A 22256-nucleotide genomic window follows, 5' to 3' on the forward strand; every position below is an offset into this window, starting at 1 on the left:
AATCTTAATTTGCTAGACTTTTGTGATACTATAATCTTACTAGTGTAAGATTACCAGTAATCTTACCAGTCACATACCTCTTTCCAAGCAAACAGTAAAGTAAGGGAGTTACTGGAGAGCAGGGAGACAGAAGACAGGTAAAGGTTTTTTATTTTTAAATCAGTATGAAGACAAAAAGTCTTTAAGGACAAAAAAGTCTTTATCACATCACAATCTTATTCCTCTCTTTCTTATCATAAAGCAGTAGTGACTCAGACTAAAGATCATGTAGTTCATCTGCCAAAAGCAGATGGCTAGTCAAGAGTATAAGAAGACAGCAAGAACTGGTGATACTTTTCCCTAATACTCTCCTAGCTGCACCTTAAAGAATCTTCAACTTGACCTCAGCAAAATTGTGAAAAGTGGTATTACTGCCTATCCTGTGAAAAATGCAAACTTTAGACTTTGGTCAATACTTTCCCCAAAACACAGGCAGAAGAGGGAATACTGGCTTAAGAAATACACTGCTTTTGGTCCCTTGGTCATAGCAAGGGCTGGCTGGCTTCAGCTTACAGATAAACCTGATTTTAAACTCTCTCACTTAGGATGGCTCATGCTGACTATCGTACTTCCTCCTGGCAGCGCAGCAGGCTCCTCTGCTGTGCTGCCATCAGTTAATCTGTTACAGTTGTACCTTCCTGCTCTGAAGAGAGTTAATGCTTACCCAAAACCCATCTTTAACATCCACTGCCGTTTCCCAGAGAGTTTAACCTCCTGCTGAACCAAGTGGCTATTTTTCTTCCTCTCAACTTATCCCTACATACTTGCAAAGCCTCAGCTATGATTCCATATAGTTGCCGGCTTTAACACCTTCCCACATTGGCTCTTTGACCTCTACTCCTCCCCCGCCCCACCTCCCCATTCATTTTTTAAGGTGCTGTGTAGAAAACAGGGAAATAGCTGGTCTTATTTAATAGCAGAAAAGACAAAAGCAAATTTCAAAAACCGTGCTACAAAAGCATTTACCTTTCAGACACAGGTGAAACACCAGAGATCCCTAGAGATAATTCAGGCTTATCTGGAACAACTTTCTTACTTTTCACCTTGAAGTAAAATACGAAAATATTGATCAGCGGTAAGCATATTAATTTTGCTCTTCACCCTGATCTGAATAAAAATATAGTGGGATCCCTCACCTGGTCCTGGAACCTCTCAAAACTTTCACAGAATTACAAAAGCAGTTTTTTACAGTTTCTGTGAAATTCCTATTTTTAGTTTAACTCAGCAACTCAGTGTGGCATTCTTCTGCTCACATTCCCCTGAAAGGAAACTGGTTCTAAGAATATTGCTTGACTGTAATTCCATTTCAGTCACATATAAGTTAAGATTATGTATTGTGTATAAGCTTGCTAGTGAGGTATTTAGCTACTTTAGCTCTGAAAAACCAATATATTCACTGAAATTTTCAATGAGCACATCACAAGCCGGTATGTCAAGAGTTCTAGATATTTTTTAAGTAAGTTATTAACTTTGACTACCACCTTGTGGCTCATTCTAGTATTACATAGTTTAAAATCCAGCTATCCCACAAGGACAGAATAGCACTCTGGATGCTATTCTGTAACCAAAAATAGAGTGGCATAAAAATGAAAAAAACAACTCAATCTTGGTGAAAACTCCCAATGGAAAATTACAAAACAGAAATGCTAATCTGGTGTTTTCACAAATACTAAATTTTGAGGACATAACATGAAATAATTAACACACAAAGCAGCCAATATGTACTTAATAGTTTGGTGTTCCCTATGCGCTTTACATACTTTAATGATTTCCAAGTAATTATAGGATGCTTAAATTTAAAATGATTTCTTATAATAACTAGTATAAACATGTTTGAAAGAAGAAATAATTTAAAAATTGTTGGTTTTTTTTTTTTCATTTTATCTCTATATGGTTTTGTATCTTACCTCCCTTTTATCTGCTGGCATCTGTATATCCTTTTGTGCTTCACTTAATTCTTTCAATTTGCTTTTCAGACTTCTTATTGTGTTTTCTTGGTTGGAAATAATAGATATCAGCTTCCTTTCCTTTTGATTATTTTTGTCTTCAAGTTGCTTCAATTTCATGCTCTCAATTTCTAACTGTTCCTAAACAAACAATTTTAGAAACACCAGTACAATTAACAGAACTGAGTCTTGTGGAATATCACTATTCAGCAGTGTAGAATAAGCTAAATTAAGCTTTTGCAACATAAATGTCAGTCTTATTTATGACATTAATAATTTTAAACTCATAGTAAAGACCTTCTACCACTACACATAGTGGTAACTCATCATAGATAATTACTCAAAAGAACTGTATGTTCTGAATTTCTGAAAGTCATATTAGTGTTTATAAGAAATAAAGACACTCACTTGGTTTACTTACTGTATGATTTATATTAACATTTTATGTACAATATATTGTATGTACAATATATAAAATAGCATTTAATTAATTTCAATCTTAAACAATTTTGAAGAAGGTTATATTCTGCTTAATTTTTGAGCAGACCCAATAATAGAATCATAGAACCACAGAATCACAGAATATTGCAAGTCTGAAGTGACCCAGAAGGGTCATTGAGTTCAAGTCTCTGCTCCTTGCAGGACCACCTAACACTAAACCATGTAACCAGGAACACTGTCCAGAAGCTCTTTGAACTCTGACAGGCTTGGTGCCATGACCACTTCCCTGGGAACCCTGTTCCAGTGACTGAGCACCCTCTGGTGAAGAACCTTTTCCTAATGTCCAGCCTGAACTGAACTTCCCCTGACGCAGCTTCATTCCACTTCCTTGTGTCCAATTGCTGGTCACAGAGAAGAGATGAACACTTCCCCTTCTCCAAGCTGAACAAACCAAGTGACCTCAGCTGCTCCCCATGAACTGCTGCCCTTGAGCCCTTTCTCCACCTTGGTTACCCTCCTCTGAACACGCTCTAATAGTTTGACATCTTTATCTTACACTGAGGTGCCCAAAATAGCACACAGTACTCAAAGTAGGGCTTCAGTGTAAAGTGAAATAAAAAGCAATGGCTGACCCCAGTTTAACTATCCATATAATTAATGGAACTTTTATGTATGTGGGCTTTTTGGTGGAATGAAGAATATAGCGTATTTTTTTTTAATATGAACAAAGATAGTGCTTGGATAATTTTCAAGAAACAACTTATGATAAAAAACTGTAGCTATGAAAACCTTATAGTTGTCAGTTTATGGAATCTATAGAAGTACTCATCTTGATTTGTATCAAATGTTATAAAATGTGGCCTGAAGCCTAATGTCTGTCTCTGAAAGAGAAGTAAGCCCAGGGGGTTAACTCTGCAAGAACTATAAATAAAAAGCAGTGATAAACACTCTAGGCAGGTAGGGAAAGTTAAAAAGGAAAGCAAATCAAGTATTTTTTCAGGAGCACTTGCTTTATTTACAAATGGGACCTAAACTGGGTGAGGTTGTGCATTTGGCAGTTAGGTAGGTAAGGACTACTCTTCTAGACAATGACAGCCATGTAGGGATGTGTCCAGAGCTGGTCTACAGAGACACTGGGTGGTTAAACATGGATATGTGTATATGCAGCGGATATAATAGTTTAGCCTCAAAAAGTTATACTAGCTGGATGGAAAAAAAACCCAACCCTACAGAAAATGAGCTTTGAAGGCATTGGTTTTTTTATTTCAGTCTCATTTGTGACTTTGAATAGTAAACCTATAGTAAGAGCTTCAAAGCAGCTCCAGACTTGGATGATATCTCAAGGGTCCATATTAAGTCTCTTCTGCTCAGTAGGTTCAAAATTGTCTAAAAACGGGATGTTTGTATCCCAGCAACTCCTTAATCTTAACCCTTTTTCCATGCTTTGCACTTCCAGCAGGTGGTGTAGGGAATATATGTATAGATCATGAAACGCTTTCTACACTCTTGTAGTGTAGAATCTATATACATCATAGTAGGTAAGAATCCAGGGAAGCAGTTAAAAAAGAAAATTCAAAGAACAAAGGAGAGAAAAAGGAGAAAGACTTTTTTTTTTTTTTTACATATAGTTCTGGATAAAAACCAAGCATAGATGACTAAAGATTTTAGGCTAAACAATCATAGAATGGTTTAGGTTGGAAAGGACCACAAGATCATCTAGCTCTAACCCTCCTACCATGGGCCGGAATGCCTCACCCTAGACCATGTTGCCGAAGGCTCTGTCCAACCTGGCCCTGAACACTGCCAGGATAAGAGCATTTACTACTTCTCTGGGCAACCTCTTCCAGTGCTTCACCACTCTCACAGTGAAGAACTTCTTCCTTATATCTAGCCTGAACTTCCTCTGTTTAAGTTTGAACCCATTATGCTTTGTCCTATCACTACAGTCCCTGATGAAGAGTCCCTGTTCACCATCCTTATAGGCCCCCTTCAGACACTGGAAGGCTGCTATGAGGTCTTCATGGAGACTTCTCCAGGCTGAACAGCCCCAACTTTCTCAGCTTGGCTTGGTATGGGAGGTGCTCCAGCCCCCAGTCATCCTTGTGGCCCTCATCTGGACTTGCTCCAATAGCTCCATGTCCTTCTTATGTTGAGGACACCAGAACTGCACACAGTTGTCATATGTCATCATCTATAACTGATGCTAAAGCAGACAGATTTCTGAAATGGCACAAGAAGAACACTATGAAGAATTACAATACTATGAGGCACAGAAAGTTGAAAGCAAGTTAAGGAAGTATCTGATCCATGAGAACAGACAATCATATCAAGTGCTGTGGAAAAAAAATACAATCTGTGTTAAGAGAAGATGGAGACATGCATAAAAGTATGCTTAACAAATCTGAAGAAAATTATAGCAAGGCCATATGCTGAACATAGTTTTGTAAGTATACCTTTTCCATGTTCTTTAAAGACTACATTATAGTATGGGGAACTGCTTTTTGCCACTCCAGGAATGGGCAGCGATATAGTGTGGGTTCACAGACCCCAAGCTACCGCTCAGCAGTTATTTGGTCACAGGGTTCCCAAACATTAGAATCAAAGAATAGTTTGTGTTGGAAGGGACTTTCAAAAGTCATCTAGTCCAACCTCTCCCTGCAATGAGCAGGGACATCTTCAACTAGATCAGGTTGCTCAAGAGCCCCATCCAGCCTGATCTTGAATGCTTCTGGGGATGGGGCATCTACTACCTCTCTGGGCAACTTGTGCTAGTGTTTCACCACTTCATTGTAAAGAATTTCTTTCTTGTATCTATGGCCATTCGATGGTCAAATTTGATTTCCTATTTAAAAAGCCAATGGGATGCAGTTTGTCCTTTGAAAATGATTTGCTGGAAATCCAAACACCTAGGAAAAAGCTTATGTCAAAGATGACACTTGCCCTTGAAGAACAACTCTGCCTTAAAGACAGTAAAATAACTCACTGAGCCTGTGACACAGCATTAGTCTGTACACACATAATTTATCTATTTGTGACTATTACAGCTCCAAGTAACGTGAGCTTCTAAAACCTTTCAAATAATTGGATGGACTGCAGTAATGGTTCTCTTTCCTTTCTGCTACATTCTCCTGCAGGAAGTTGGAACAATAAACAACATGAGAAGAGCCATGCAACATGTTGTAATGAAGATATAGCAGTACCTAACTGACGTAAATCATCATTCTCATGCACTGTCAGGGTACACCACCAGGAGAAACACTAGAGAAATGACTGCACTTTTTAGGATCTTTCAATAATATAGCCCTTCATAGCTTGATGATCCTACAGTTTCTAGTACTGATTGAGTTTGGATATTTGCAACAATGTGGTAAGATTTATAAACCGGCTGAAGTTTATAAAGCGAATGCCATAATGATTAAGTATACCACACACACTATACCTCCTCAGTTAAGTACTTGATCATACAATGGATTTTTTAAACATGATCAGGTTACTCAGCTTGGCCTTGAATTCTCTAAGGATAGAGACTACACAACCTCTATGGTCAACTCTTTCCAATGCCTGGCTGTCCTCATGATGAAAAGTTTTCACGCAGGTCAAGTCTGAACCCTTCATGTTTCAACTACCCATTGTCTCTCATCCTTTTGCCATGCACCACAGCTAAGACCCTGGTTCCACCTGCCTGTTAACCTCAGCACAGTTATTAGAACACTACTAGCTTCCCCTGAAGCCCTATCTGCTCCAGGTTGGACAAGTCCAGTTTCTGCATCTTCTTCTCACGGGGTATGTACTCAAGCTCCCAACTACCTCAGTGGGGCTTCTGCTGAATTCACTCTAGTTTATCAATGTTTTTCCTGTACTGGAGGTTCCAAACTGCATGTAATGTTCTAGATGCAGTCCAATGAATGCTGAATAAAGTGAGATATACACTTCCCTGGGTGTGCTACCTGTGCTCCTGTTAACACAGTCCAGGAAGCTGTTGCCCTTCTTTTCTGCCAGGACACGCTGCTGGCTCATGTTCAGCTTGCTGTCTAACAAGACCTCAGCTCCATTTCCAACAGAGCTTCTCCACAGCCAGTCAGTCCCCAGAGTGTACTGCTGCAAAGACAGGTCCTTCTATTTTTAGTGTTTCAATGGCTTCCCAGAATAAACAAATTGTCAGATAGCTTCAAGAATACTATTCAACTGATGTACTGCAAGTAGTCTCAAGGAATATTAACTGTAGCTTTTAACAGTTTAACCACAAACTCTTATTATTGGTATTAAACAGATGAAGCAGTAAGAAAAAAGCTATCAATCCAGAATTTCTTATACTGGGTAGCAGGGTCTAATTAGTTCTACATGAACATGTTTTCTTGTCGTAAGTACTGACTTTAGTTTCATGTTTTATGGAGTTTACAAGGATTCTGATGTCTGATTTTGTACTAAAAATAGCATACAGAAGAAGATTTACTTTACATTGTCTAATCTTGCTTACGAAGGTTTTCTGTTCGCTGTGTAGCTTCAGGTCCGAAACAGTAACCAGATCTATATTCTACTTACTTAATAAAGTTTGGCCAGGCTGTACTCAAAATGAGATGGCAATTTAGGTCTCTTTGGTCTCCTCAAGCAGGTGACTGAAAAAATCTGATAATCTTGTATATGGTTTGGTACTGAACACTAAGCCAATCTGGTCCACTCACCTATTTCAGTGAACATGAATGTGAATCAAAAAAAACCCCACAACCCAACCCCCCCCCCCCCCCCCCAAACATTTTATAACACACTGGCAACAGTTTGACAACAGCAGGTAAAATACACAACTATGGCCACATACTAGAGAACAGAAAAGCTGACCCTTCCCTCATTTTAAACTTCTAAAATTTAAGCTCTAACCATGCACTTATTACATTAAATCCAGGATTTCTATTAACTTCACTGGAGGACAGTCCACTGAGAAATCCCATTAAACTCAGCAAAAGGCAGTTTTGAAAGGTATTGATAAACCCAGGCACTTCCAGCCATGGGAGAGACTCTGAGTTTTAAGGAAGAACATGAAGAAACAGCAACATTTTAACCTAAAGACTGCAATCACAATTTATTATCTGGAACTATAATTTTTTTAAGTCTGAAATTTTTGGTGGAGAAGCAGAATAAAGCAGTTAATGCAGTAGAGGACAAGCTATAGGCAGAATTTATTTTAGAGCAGAATGTGGATAGAATGTTATAAGAAGAATACAGGATTTCAAAAGAGCTTCCAAATTTCAATAGCTGAAAATGGCCACTACTTTATTGAATTAGATAAAAGACAACTATACTGTGTCAGTGAGAGGATGATGGATTTCTGGACTAACAGATATCAAAATATGTCTGGGGAGAGAGTATGAGGAAACATGAGGCATTGATGGTAGAGCCTTTAATAAATTCCCAGACCTTCTGAGTAATAGTTTCTATGTATTTATTAACTCTCAAGAGCTTTCTCTTCCATGAAGTTGTCCAATTTTCCCTTGAAGCAGGAAGTTCCACTTGTTGACTAATTAGCCTGTGAAGAAGCTGTTTTTATTTATTTTACTTTTACTTCATTTATTCAGAAAGAGAAATGGGTACTCTCAAATTATCTTGATGTGGTCCTGGTGATTTGCTACTTGTTCATGTTTCCCAGCTTGTTCTGTACATTTATTCCATGCAGTTTACCTTTTTATCCATCATATGTAAAAAATTGTATGTTGAAAAAGCGCAAAAAGTTGGCAGCTGCCATAAGTGCATATAAAGCATTTATAACAATGCAATTATGTTTCCACCATCTTCAACAGGGATTATATGGTTCTCCTCTCCTGAGTTTATTGAGTAACACAAGGACTTGGGTACAGAGTCTGCTGTATATCTCCATAGCCAGCTCACAAATGGCATGGCCAAGACACAGCCAGAGCTAACAGAAGTGTGTGTACCTCTGCTGTGCTGTCTGGACATCTTTGTATCACTCTTACCAGGTTAGCAGAAGCTTACTAGTCACAACACCAAACATTAGGATCCTCCTTATATCAGAAGGATGTTGCAAAGATATCCACATGCCTCTGCAAGAAGCCAGCCTTGGTCCAGTCAAACATATTTTCCCTCAAGCCCCATCTTCTCAACACTTACGAGTAAGAGAGCTCCTACATTCTGAGTAACAAGAACATAGAGGAGGCTGGGGCAACCTGACTTTGCATAGGTTTAGATCTCTGCTGATCCCCTCTGAAAAGACCTTATTTTTATAGCACTATGTTATAAACTGTGGGTTTAAATGCAGACAGACTGTATGGTTGATTCTGTATCAGAAATATTTCTGTTCATGGTACAGATGAAGCAAAATCCAGATGAACTACCTGCTGCTGAGAGGTAACTGCAGTAACTGACTACACAAAGAAATGCAGATAAAAACAAATAACCTACATTCCATTATGAAAAAGCCCTTGAAATAATAATTCCAGATTCTCATGCATTGCTTTAATCTTGTGTATAGATCATATAATTTCTGAGTGTTTTCCCATGAGAAGAGCAGATAATACGGCTTATTTTCTCCTATTCATTATATAACTAAGTTATTTAAAACTACTGTTCTTGAGCAAGCATTCAGAAACAAGAGTATGAAATACCAGACTTGGTCAGGTCTGCATGTGCAACTGTAAGACATAATTATTATCCAACTAAAGACACAGAAATACGAAACTAGGCAAAGGTGATTCATCAAAGAATTAACCCTTCAGCTGTGTTGTATGCCAAATAAACGCAGAGACTGGGAAAGAAATTGTATCTTTTGATTACAGATTTTAGTGTGGAAAAATTATATAATACCTTTTTTGTTTTTTTTATAAAAAGGAGTGTATATAAATCTTTGGTAACAGTATGTTTAACATGTTTGCAGAGGCTTAGTCTCAAATGAGATTCCTTCAAGACAATTAAGCAAGCATCAGCAATCCAATGAAATTACTTTTAAATTAATATTTCTGATAAAAAAATAATTTCTATGAATTGCATAATTAATTTGTTTATAGCTTGGGTGTAGGAAACAAATCCTGAAATGAATTCTTTTTAAATCTAATGCCCGATTTCCTATAAGGGTCTTTTTATGACTCTTACAGGGTCTCTGTTATGCAGATTCATATTAAAACATCAGAGATTTGGTGTTACAAGACAATTCTTAAACAACACAGCAGGATGACCTAGGATAAGAAAAATGCAACTTAGTGCATCTCTGTCCCTGTCTTTTTTCAATATGCAAAATCCATTCAAGGCATTTCCCATCTATTCTGCACTACTGCTTTACTCTCATGCCTGTTACTCTCAACAGGCTGTAGTGACAATCTTAGTGCAGGGAAGAGGGGCAGAAGAGAAATTGTACTAAAACTGGTTATTTAAAAAAACCCCAAACAAATCATTAGCATCACCAGAACAATGGCTACTTCATTTTTCACTCTACCACTTTCTGAGTGCAGATTCTCCATTCCTTGCAAAAACACACAGGCTAGCTGCAATGTGAAGAGCTCTTGTGAGAGAAAGAGAAGGCCCCATCTTGACCATTGGTTTTGGCAGGTTAAGAAATAAATGAGCAAGTAAGTTCCTACTTTATGATCAAAACTATTCTAGGGAGCTTGATGGCCAAGCAGTGATTGCCCTGGGAAAGATCAAAGGTAGACGCTTAGTTCACCTAAGGAGACTGAAGTGGCACAACACTTGTGCACTTCAGGTGAGGATCTTGTACTAGAAAACATGCAGTAAAAATCTCACTTCTCTCCTTAGGTTCTCATAGTATAATCACAGCACAAATGTGATCTTATGTTAAACACACTGCAGGCAACCATACCTTCAAGAGTTTTTCTCTTTGCTTTGCTGCATTCAGCTTTTCAGAGAGCTGCCTTAAAGACAAGTTGGAGGTTTCAACGTCTTCATGCATTGGAATGTAGGGGTGTACATTACCTTAAAAAAAGAAACAAAAGCAGCTGATTGAGCTGACTGACACTACATTTTTCCCCAGCCAGCTTCTATCTAAGCAAAATTAAAAGAAGCTAGGCTTATATTGTTCTCTATTTTCTTTGAGCAAGCTTTCATATCAAACAAGCAAGAGAAGTCCAATTGTGTGCTAATAGACAATGCAAGATTAAACCAGCAATAAAGAATGTACATATACACTTGAAAATAAAAGCCAACCACTTTGCTAGTATTTATGAAAACCATGAGTGTTAGGCTAGTGTGAATAAATATTTAATGAGCATGGCAGATTAACACATGGTTACTTTGACTCTTTTCTCTTATTTGTGTAATACAGTCAAATAGTGGAAAATTATCCATCAATGACTATTTGATTTGAAAGAGAATTACCTGTTTGTAAAGCTTGGCTATCCAGTAAGATTAGCATCACAAGACTTGTCAAACAGGAAAACATATAATCACAGCACTCACATCTAGAATAACCTGAGCTAAGCTTAGTAACAGAAAATTGTAGAATATGTAACAAATTTGGTTCTCATTCTAGTGAACAATTTGAACCCATATTTTCATAATTTTTGTCTTCAGTGTAAGCAGGTTCTACCTCTGAAGAAAATCTCACAATTTCCTGAAGAGGATAAAGAGAGACCTCAGAAGTGTTGCATTTTATAAATAGATTTTGAAACTGCACATTTGTGTTAACTCTCATGTTCACAGAAAAGTACGATACGGCTTTGAGAGATGTATATTGTAAAAACTGAAGCAACAAAGTCAGAACTACTCATCAATGCAACACAGCATAAAAAGAAAGAACATGCAAACTGGAGTACATACCTCTATTAGCATTCAGAGCAGCTAACTGTGATTTCAGTTTTGCAATAATGTTGCTTTGAAGCTCTATCCTTTCCTGCTGTTCACGTATTTGCTGCATGTAGTTTTCTGTCTGCAAATATAATTTAATTAGCATTAATCTTATTCTGTTTTGACTAGGGGTCTCCTATTTGGCATATAAAAATCAGCTCTGATTTTTGAAGATAACTGTAATTGTGTGAAAGCCCAACTACAGTCACCTTTGACGAGTCCATATTTTTGAGACTACACTTATTAGAAAAGTTATCATAGGAAATAAATCCTGATTTCAGTAACTGCTTCAACTGTGGCAGTTGTAAAGGATAGGGTAACTTTTAAGTCAGGATTCTTCACGTAGCCACAGAATACATCAGGTTTAAAATTAGAATTTTAGTATGCTTCAGAATGCTGGTCAGTTAGTTTATCTACAGAAAGATGTAATTCTCTTCTCCCATATCTTCTAACAAATAAATTACATAAAAGTAGGCTTTCAAAAAGATAATTTTAAATGGAAAACAGTCGTGCTTATTCCATGCCACAAATATTTTGTAAGTAACTTTAACTGCCTATGAACGAGTTTTGCCTGTTCCTTTGAATGTAGTAACTTTTTTTTCTAACCTAGAAAATGGGGGGGGAAGCAAGCAAGCAGCCCATTCTTCATCTAGCTATACTCCATCTCATGCTATAAACAGGCCACACAGAGCCTAGTAAGACTGCTCACATTCCATCGAAGTGTACAAATACTGTTAGACAGACAGTGAATTGAACAAATAGTCAGGTGGCAGGAAGATACTAGTATTCAAAACCTATTATTTCATTAGCACATGCCTAATGTTGCAGTTATAGTAGTGCCAAAAACAAGCAAGAAAACTTGTGAAGTCCCAGGAAGGAAACTTACAGGAATCCACTGAATTTTCCTGAAATTAAGAATATGTCTATTACTGAACAGGTCGTGACCTGGGACAAGACTTGGCATTATTTTCATGTCTATTCATAGTTTATCCATACTACTGTCTAATTCTCAAATCTCAGTCACATTTAAATACCACAGCCCCTTACTGCCCAATGTGTTTGTCTGTAAAGCAGGAAGGAAAAAAAAAAATCTACAAGCAAATTGTATTTTAGAAGGCCAGGTAGGAGCTGTGCTGTGAGATTTTATTAAAAAAAAAGAGAAAAAAAGTGATCAAAGAGCAGTACACTCCAGCAGCTATAAGAGACCTCATGAAGCAGAAAAATCACTGAGAAGCAAATTGAAAATGTACAACAGCAATGTCTTGTCAACACTTCTGTACAGAGCACAGACATGACAGCTAAAACAGATAGAAGAGAAGATGCTTTTGACAGCCAGTGTGCACAAATTATTCCTTGAGTCAGATGGCAGCAACAAGTTACCAACTAGAAGATCTGCATGACAACCAACCATCCATCTGTATCAAACACCATCTGGCCGAGATGACTCTGGCTTCTGTGTGCTTGACATCGCTCCCAGCTCTAGAGACTGGCAAAACAAGTGGCCTATTGGTAACTTAAGTAGTAAACTGTTAACAACAGAATTGTGGACAATCCAACACTGTGTGAAGGCCACACAATGAACAGAGAAAGTTACTAGAGTAAAGCACTGTACAAAGGTCATTCAAAAACCAGGGCTTTGGATAAAAAAAACCTGAAAAACACCACAAAAAAATTGCCCAACTAATCATAGAATCAATGCTTGAAAAACTACTTTTGTTCTCTTTTGAAGTTATGAAATCCAGCTAGTGAAAGTTTGATTAGGACAAAGATTTGAACTTGTAGTAATATTTTATGAAAGGCTTTAGTTCCTGATTTTTGAACCAGAGAAAATGCAGAGAAAGATCTTGCAAGCATTTCACTTAACACTGCTTATCTCATACATCTCCGGTTTTCTTCTGTAGACGTTAGAATGGCTGACATTGTACTTCTTAGGCAGAAGTTTCTTTCATGTACTGTTAGATGACCCAGGTGTATTAATTTGACTGGTTTTTCTTTAAATAATTAATAATTCATCATAAGAGACAGAGTTTAAAAGATTCCCAAACATTCTAAAATATGTTGCCTTTGATTAAGTTAGTTGCAATTTTCAGCAGAAAACATATTGGCATGCTACTTGTACTTGTTAAGTACAGAAAATGCTACAGATTTGCCCCAGCACTGCTCCAAGAGACTATGAACATAGAAAGACTGCACACTGGCTGACTGCACACAGGACTGATTTCATAATTGTTCTGCAGTGCCTCGGCTAGTTTATTTTGCCATGCAAGGGGATAGCAAGATTGTGCCCAAATATCAGAATATTTTCTAGTAGACCTTTTCCTGCTCCCAGTTTTACTACTGCTTCCATAACTTGACACTCAGTATGGCTCATCTGCCCCTGAACAAAAGGCCAACCTACCAGTTCTATGGAAGTATCAGAAAGTCCTGCAGCACTAAAAACGTTCGAGCCTTCCTGCAGCAGAGGTTCCATTGCTGAGCAGAATACACATGATCAAATGAGTATGACAAAGCCCAAAAATGACAGCTCTGCATTATGCTGGCATACATGATGAGAAGTTCTAGAAGATTTTCTGCCTGAAGTAATGTATTCCACAACAGACTAAGTAAAAATTCAGAAGTGCTCCTTAGTGGTCAGAATGCCTCTAGAATCTTTCTACTACTTCACAGTTAAAGAATAACTGTTCAGATGATTATTTTTAAAAATCAATACTTATAATAATTTTAAGGTGAATTTGCTGTAAATGTTTCAACACACAAACTCTGTTCTCCTAATAGCTTGCACAGTGCTTAACCCATTAGAGTCTTTGACCTTCACATCAAGTAAACTAATAGTTCATATGATGGCATATCTTCCCATTAACACAAAAATGATTTAATATAAGCTATTTAATATTTTTTAAAGTAATTTTTTATTAAAACAAATGAAAATTCCAAAAAATACTTCATTAAAGTTAGGTAAAGTTATATACATCATTGCTGTTCATATTAGACTTCATTAATCCTCCAAAACAGACAACACTTTTCTTACCTTTAAAACAAACAAACAAACAAATCCCAAACCCATAAATTAAATAAATTAAATGTCAAAAACCTGAAACCCACCTACTACATTCACAGCCTAAGGAGTTACCCTGCAGTGTACTGGCCTGCTTTCAGAACAGCAATTTCCAGATGCACTTGTGAATGGGCTTTATAAGCTTTATTAAGTTGCTCTCCAATTTTGTCCACAATTCCCAATGTTGTTTCATCACTGAAAAGGTGGTCAAGTTCATAGACCTGAAAAGTAACCAGAAAGAAAAAGAAAGAATGCTAAAACCCACAAATGCATAACTAAAACCATATATAACATGACTTGTATCAATATCAAATTCAAGTAGTATGTGCAGTATGTCTGCGCATTAACTCATGTAACAGTTTGAACTATAGCTCTGCTCACCTCAAAAATTTCACTTTAAGTCCAGGTATAGATTTAACCAAAAGCTAAATAAAAGCAGATTAATTTTGGATGTACAAAATGTGTAAATGTATGTGTGGTTACAGTATTTGAGCACTGAGACTTAAAATTGATGGAGATCACCGATTACCTGATTTTATGACATTTCCAACAATTTCATGCTTACTCAATTCTGAAAAAATGGCACTAAAAAAACCCCCCAAACTCAGCTTTTGGCATTAAGTCATAAAAAGATAAAAGCTCAATAACATTACATCACATGGACCTAAACTATTCTATGCCATATTTGAAAATGGCAATACAAGCAACACTACAAGGTGAATGAAGACATCTTTTACCTAAAAATTGGTAGTACAAACCAGTAAGAATTAGCAAGACTTCAGAACTTTTCACACAATACTATCCACTTTTTACATTTTATGAACAATTTCAGTAACAATTCCTGAAGCTACAGCTCATGAACTTTGACACGTAAGACTACAACACTGTTAAATGTCATGGACTTCAAGTCAGAGTGAACTTTGCAAACACAGGTCCTTTGCTTCTACAGTAATGTTACATGAATGTTAAGATTAAAATTTATCATAAGTACAAGAGAGGATAGGTTAAGTGAAGTCTCAAAAAACCCCAAACCCTAAACCCCCCCCAGGTGTCAGCATTAAGGAAAAAAAGAATTAAAAATAAAACATCAACCAAAAAAAAACAACCACCCCCCCCCCCCCCCGCAATTCACATCACCTCCCCTGATATTTAAAGATGGTTATCTCACAGTACACAAGTATGGACAGCGACTATCATCTCTCACTATCCTCTGGGATTATTCATAAACCACAGATAATGTTAAAGTGGTGCACTCAGAAAAAGATAAGCCAAGCAAGAAGGGATGAAGATAACTTTTCTTGGACCCTGGTCAAAATTTTAAGGATTGCAGCTTGGAGGTTTTTTTCACGTTTCCTTGCTCTTGAACATCTTCCATATCATAATGCCTGAATACAGAAATGTGGTTTGACTTTGTTAAAAGGTGCAACAGACTGCTGTATGGATGTTGCACCATTTTGTCCCGCAAACTTCAGTATGATGTGTGTGTACTGCAAAAGCAATTACATCTCACCTCCAGTGTGGCTGTACTTTAACAGTGGCAAAGTGAATTCTTTAACAGCTTGGAATCATCTAGGGATCCTGGCACTTGTAAAAATTTACCTAGTAAATGCTGATATCCTGTATATATAAAAGGTAACTTGAAAAAATTGTTGCAATGGAACTTAAAAGACTCTGTTCAGCTTCTAGCATGGGGAACAGGGTTCAGCTCCATATGACTCATAGAAAATGAAGGCATTACCTTCATTCATGCAAATTCAAATATCAATTTGAAAAACAGTATTTAAAATTTATACTTAACTTCCGGCCTTTTACTTATGGATTGATTAAGACTATGAGTATTAACAAAGAGTTCTGCTCTTATCTGGCCTGCTGGCACCATGGGTAATTGATCCAACAGGCAGAGTTGTAGCACTGCACCCGATTTTCTGCTTTGTCAGGGAAAATAAAGAGAATGGTAGCTCCCTGAAATCCAGACTCGATGCAGTTGCAAAGGGGCAGTAAAAATCATTACTAGTGACACTTTTAGATGGAATTGTAACTGGGAGAATTGGTCCTATATTCCCTCATAACCTAGACATTCATTTCTGCTTCCACCTCACCCTCCCCTTTGTTCCACAAGCAGCTTTACTGCAAACCGTATCAGCAAACTAATCCAGTTTAAAACTAAATGCTAGAGGTATTTTTGCTGTTAGTTTTAATGCAGATCAGTTCCACAGACCACTTCAAAAGGCATGGTAATGCACGGAAGAAGCACAGGAGCAAAAACATTAGCAAAAAGTGAACACAGTGTTCAATGTTCAAAAAAAAAAAAAAAGCTGTGTTCAATGGCAGCACTGGCTTCAAAACTGTAACATGAAGTCACAATTATATAACAGTGATGCAAATCTGCCTTGCCACAGCGAGGGATACTCCTGCCTTACCTCATCTCTGGCCATGTATTTTTGCCACTTACTTGTACTGGTATTAGTATTCCTATGCTTACACAGTTGAGTATGCCAAAGTAACTTCCTCAAAAAAGCAGCAAAAATACCCCTAAAAAAAATCCAATCCCCGAAGTAAAACTGGATCTTGCTCACTGTGCAGCTGCTGGAGCACTACTATCAACACAAGCAGGCAGTGGGAACACGAGCCTAACCATGGGCAGGACTGCAGTAGTCTAGATTTAGATTGGATTAAACTACTCTGTAGTCACACCCTGAACTGCCTGCTGCTGGAATAAATAACTGCTATCTATCTCACATCCAGAACTCCTTGCAGTTAGAAAAACTGGCTCCTTTTCCTGCTTTTCCTTCACAGGCATCAATATTTATCAGGGAATTTGCCAACTGTTCCTTGTCATTTACCCTTCTCCCTACATCCATTCAAACCAAAACCAACAAACAACCCCAACAACCCTAAAATAAAACAACACCCAAAACAAATATCCCGACTACTTTAATGAGGCTTAATTATGCTGTATCCATAAAGCAGCTGGAACATATTCAGGCCAAAGTTAACAACTCTGATCTTTAGACACTGACACTCTAGATCCTACTCATTAGATCCTAAAGACTTTCACAATTTAACAGCAATATGTAGTCAGAACAGATGCAGCAATACAAAATGTTGCATTTATTGTAACAGGGACAGAATTAGAGAGAGATTAGCTCCAGAGTTTGTTTGGTGAGGGGGGGCAAATGTGAGTACCTGTGAATGTTGAGTTGCCAGAGCTATGGCAGTAAGAACTAGAATTTCATCTCTGAGTGAACACTTTAAAGCAACTGGTTATAACGAACATTGTAAGACAAACTTTTAAGTAAACAAATCCAATGAAACCTGCAGATGCTTGTGAAATGCTTGCTTCAAATGAGAAACATTTTGCTGACACAGGTGGAAAAAAACCCCCAACAAACAGTAATATGAATTTTCTGTGAGTCAAATGCCAAAAGAGCCCCAACACAAAGATTAGCAACATACTGCTGCATACATCCTGAAATCCCAGCTCCACAGATCACGGAGGAGGCACATTCTGAGTTTTTCATAGTGCCTCAAAAAACACCTTAAATTCTGAAGAAAGAAAGTTTTAGCTAACCATGTGTATATACACATTCATACACATGCCTACCTCTCATAGGTTTACATGAGAACACAAATGTTATCCAGAAGCAACTACTTCGCTACATATTTCTGCTTTCAAAACAGCTTCTTCGATGGAAATATTTTGCAAGTTACACTGCCATCATCTCGGGACCTGGAAACCTGTTGAGGTAATAATTTGTGAGAGACTGAGCGCTCACTGCACTTCGGTATTTGGTGTTTCAGTTTTGGTTTGTTTTTTTTGTTTTGTTTTTTTTTTTTTTTCTCCGTCGAATGGACGACTTTCCCGCTTTGCCCGGCTTCGGGAAGATGCGGAAACCCCTAGAGCCGGCAAGTGCCCCTACTGCCGCACCAGAGTTACGGCTCAGAGGGCGGGTAGCCCCCACACGCGGGGAAGCAGCCGGTGATCGCCGCGGCGCTGGAGTTACCCCCCGCTCCGCCGCTGCCATCCCTGCAGGCATCACACCGCTTCCTGCTCCGCCGCCTGCCGCCAATCGCCCCCGCTGCCCTCCCGGAGCGGCGCGGGGAGGGTCCTATTCCTGCCCCGGCCCTCCCGCGGGCACCGACAGCACCTACGCGCGCAAACTACGCGACCCCTGCCCCGCTCCCGAAGCCGGGCGGAACAGCGCCAAAGGGGGAATCGGCGTCGGGAACGGGCGGGGAATCCGCGGCCAGCGCCACGGCCCGCACTCCATCTCCTGGACCGAGCTCCCGGCACCCCCGCGGGACGGAGAAGAGCGGCTTACAAGGGGATCAGACTTACGAGCGCCTCACGAAGCCCTCGGCCTCCTGCTCCTGCCTGAGCACCCTAACCCAGGAACCAGAACCAACTTCCTGTTATGCCACTCCCCGCCCTGTGACGGGGCCACGGTGCTGCCCGCGCGCCGGTCAGGTCAGGTCAGGTCAGGTCAGGTCAGGTCAGGTCACGTAGGGTCAGGGCAGCGGCAGGGGCAGCGGCAGCGCCGGGCTGCCCGGCCAGGCCCGGCGCTCCCCGCCGCCGAGGCAGCACAACGCTAGCCTCTCCTGCTCCGCGTAAGGATGAGCGTCTCGGCTCTCCTCATCTGTCCTGCAGTGCCTTTTCTGACTTGCTGCAGCCGAGCACCCCCCTCAGGCAGGGGCTGCACTGCTGATTCCTAAAGACCCTTTCCTATTCCAGGCTTTCCCTGATTCAGCGTGATTTGTAAATAACAATGTTTATGTTTGTAACATAATTACGCTTTTCATGCCCGGAGTACTTTCTGATTAAAGGGTCTTTTGTAGGTTACTAAGGTGGCATTTCTCCCTTCACTGCATTTAATTCGTATAGGCAATGGATTTTATATATAAGAATGTAATGGAAACACAGAGTTTTAATTTTTCTCCTGCTACAAGCCCTTCTCTCTTTAGGTCACATGTATGAGTACAACGTTTTTCCTGAAGGTGTGTAGGAGGTGGGAGTTGGTGGGAGAAAATGAGGCGTTTCTTACGTACTTGCACAGGGTGCAGTCACAGAGCTAGTGGCAGAGAAGCATTACAGATTTTGAATTGGCCTCAGCCATCTCTGAACCCTGGTGAACATACCCACGCAGCCAGGCTGTGGTGTTCCTTCTGCTAGAGCAGAACTTTCCCCTTTGCACACTCACAGATCAGAACCTGCATTTCAACCTTACCTACCCTGGGTGTGTGCCCTTTGAAGCCCGTGGACTGAGCCTGAACATAGCCACAGGAAGGCCAGGCACTGTTCTCTGTGCTCTTTTGAAAGTTATTTCTATTATAATTTAGCTTTCCTGCTAAGTCTTTAACAACCTTTTTGGTACGTTTTGGTCTGTACTAAGATTAAAGAGACTTACAGGCAGGTAGTTTGATGGGCCAATAAATATACTTCCTGGTTAGCCACTGTCAAGAGCTTCAGGTGAGGTTTCAATGAACTGTTAAGGTTTGGAGAGGGTTTACTGTGTTAGCGTGTCTACAAAAAAGGAGGGATTCAATTTCCTCTTTTAGAGACAGAGTGTTTGAGACATTCAGGTTTCATTCAATCAGTTTTTAGTGTTTTGTTTGGTTTTTTTTTTGTGTGTGTTTTTTTTTAAGGTAAAAAGAAGCTATTGCTGCTTCTTTTTTAATTTTTACATTTTAAATTCTTATTCAATCCTGTCAAGAAGTTCTGTGCTTAAAATGGTAATGGCTATCTCAGTAATTGAAATAAAACGTGCAATTCTTAAATTCTTAAATTCAGGTCAATGCGTGTAAATATAATTTAACTGTGCATTTAAAAAGGGATAATATGCAGAAAAGTAAAAGTAGGTGTTATCTGCTGATAAACATTTATCAACTAAGATTATGGCTACCTGAATTTGAGTAGAGCCATAACACAAATGCCAACTCCAAAACACTATAATTGCATGCTATAAGAAACAAAAGTTTGTTTATTAAATTCTAGAAATGTACTTAATGTAAATTTTCAGTGAAAGTCTCAAACCTGACAAAACAAAACTGGCAACAATATATAAACATGACTTTTCAAATCACATGTATTATTCTCTTAGTACTTTATCCGTAATATTCCTTCACAATAAAGAACAAGAGAATCTGGTCATTTCTCTATCTTCACTATTTAGAGCGTTTTTATTTACACTTCCTTCCCAAATACAAAAAGACGTATGCTACAAGCTTTACAGTAACCCACCCTGACATTCTTAGAGACTTCCAACCCTTTGAATAAATTGTTACATAGAAGAAAGAAAAATACCTGTGAAAATAATATAAACTTTATATTGTGTAGCTAACCCGATCTCTAAACTCTTAGAGTGGTTTCTGCTTTACAATCAGTTACTTTTTGTCCTTGTCTTCCTCATTTTGCTTTCTTTTTCTTTGTTTTTCTGCTCTCACCTTTTTAGCTTTCCTTCCCTACAGCTATTCCAGTAATGACTTTCTGTCTCACATCAGTATTTCACATTTTTATGTCATTGTTAAGGCAGAATTGCTTTCCTGTATGTAGTCTTCACAAGATAACTGGGAAGAACAAGTATGTATCAGCATAGTTAAAAATTATTTATAGTTAGGAATCTAGTAATCTTAAAAACAGCTGCAAACCAGCTGAGTTCGGGAGTGAAGGCATACATTATTTTATTTCACTTTATCTTCAGACTATGAGAGAGTCTTATTTTGATAAGTATAATTAGAAACTTTTTTCTTTTTTTTTTTTTTTTTTGGGGGGGGGTGGGGGGAGAAGTAACGAGTTGGTACCTTTACAGAGTGAAAATGTGAAAGTTTGCTCTGAGTGAGTCAAACAGTTATTTAAATACCTCACATCATCTGTACAGTTTACTGATTGACTTTACTCCTGAAATGGTATTTTAACGGGAATTTTGCCTAGTCTTTACTGATGTGTTAATCAGTGTGCTGATTGCTCTTAAGGTAGGCTTGAGCCTAGCAGCTCCCAGAAGGCTGTGTTTTCAGTAAAGCTTTGAATCTGATCCCTGTCTCTACAATTTTAAGCTTATAGGTACAAATTGGCTTCTACCAGCTGTCAGAAAGGTTAAAATGTTTCCTTTAACTTCTTAATGTCGCCATTCGTTCAGACACTAGGTGGCTCACGTCAGATGTTCAAACCTTTTCCAGAACTTTTAAACCGTGGTCCCAAGGGACTGTGTGGAAGGGTGCTGGATCCTGAGAGTCTGTACTACTTTATGGCGTACGCAAGATACACCATAAAGTGTCTCTGTTCTTTCAAGATCTTGTTGTTGCTTTTGTTTCAACGAAATAAAAAGCATATTTTTCTCTTGAAATGCCTTTTCTAGTCAGAAAAGGAGAATTGTGTATCAATTTAGACCAAATGTCTCTGTCCCCATGGTAAGAAGGAAGGTGAGGCTGTGAGGCTGAATCTTCTTTCTTTTTCTCCAACAGCAAGAACAGTTAGTTGATGAGTCTGCGAAAACCTTAGTACATGCAGTGCAAATCAGGCATGTATTTTGCCTGTCGTTTGTAATAACAGACAAAACCTGGGTTCCAGAAGCTAACTAAAGAATATGAAATCAAAATGCAGATATACAGACTTGGTGCATTATAAGCAGCATAAAGTAGTGTTAGCAAAATCATGAAGTTTTTAGCTCATCTTGTAATTTTTATATATCTGAATGCTGAAGTTTATAATTTGCTCTTTCCAAAATGTAGAAACCAAAGGTTTGGATTTTCTTTTCTCATCTCTTTAGTAACAGTATAGGCAATTTTTATGTTGCCTGGGAAGAGTGTCAACAGTATTATGAAATGCGGTTCTGTACTTGAGTACCACTTATGACTAATATTAGCTGGGAACTTCCACTCAGAAATACCCAACTGAGGAACTTCCTTAAATGCAACTGCAAGCAGACAATCATTCTCTGAAGCAGAAACTTTAGCAGAAACAGGCTGCAAACTGG

At 38.6% G+C, this 22256-nt stretch overlaps 1 protein-coding gene across 5 annotated transcripts in view; it reads right to left on the reverse strand.

The window, feature by feature from the left end:
* Nucleotides 1–18739, reverse strand: part of TANK (TRAF family member associated NFKB activator) — a 28615-nt gene extending 9876 nt beyond the window's left edge. The window contains exons 1-8 of one of the 5 annotated variants that reach the window (XM_062611068.1): nucleotides 18626–18739; nucleotides 17891–18024; nucleotides 14378–14507; nucleotides 13630–13703; nucleotides 11205–11313; nucleotides 10249–10361; nucleotides 1947–2126; nucleotides 1006–1082 (exon numbers count right to left, since the gene is read on the reverse strand). In XM_062611068.1, the coding sequence (XP_062467052.1) occupies nucleotides 1006–1082; nucleotides 1947–2126; nucleotides 10249–10361; nucleotides 11205–11313; nucleotides 13630–13701 (551 nt within the window). In that variant the 5' untranslated portion in view covers nucleotides 13702–13703; nucleotides 14378–14507; nucleotides 17891–18024; nucleotides 18626–18739. Of the gene's footprint in view, nucleotides 1–1005; nucleotides 1083–1946; nucleotides 2127–10248; nucleotides 10362–11204; nucleotides 11314–13629; nucleotides 13704–14333; nucleotides 14508–17890; nucleotides 18025–18438; nucleotides 18542–18625 lie in introns of those variants that run through there. The other 4 variants (XM_062611064.1, XM_062611066.1, XM_062611067.1 and 1 more) reach the window with 4 other exon arrangements.
* Nucleotides 18740–22256: the final 3517 nt, after the last annotated feature.

Source organism: Pezoporus occidentalis, unplaced genomic scaffold (genome assembly GCF_034315485.1).
Source record: "Pezoporus occidentalis ecotype Australia unplaced genomic scaffold, CSIRO_AGI_Poc_V1 ctg150, whole genome shotgun sequence".
Classification (NCBI taxonomy): domain Eukaryota; kingdom Metazoa; phylum Chordata; class Aves; order Psittaciformes; family Psittacidae; genus Pezoporus; species Pezoporus occidentalis.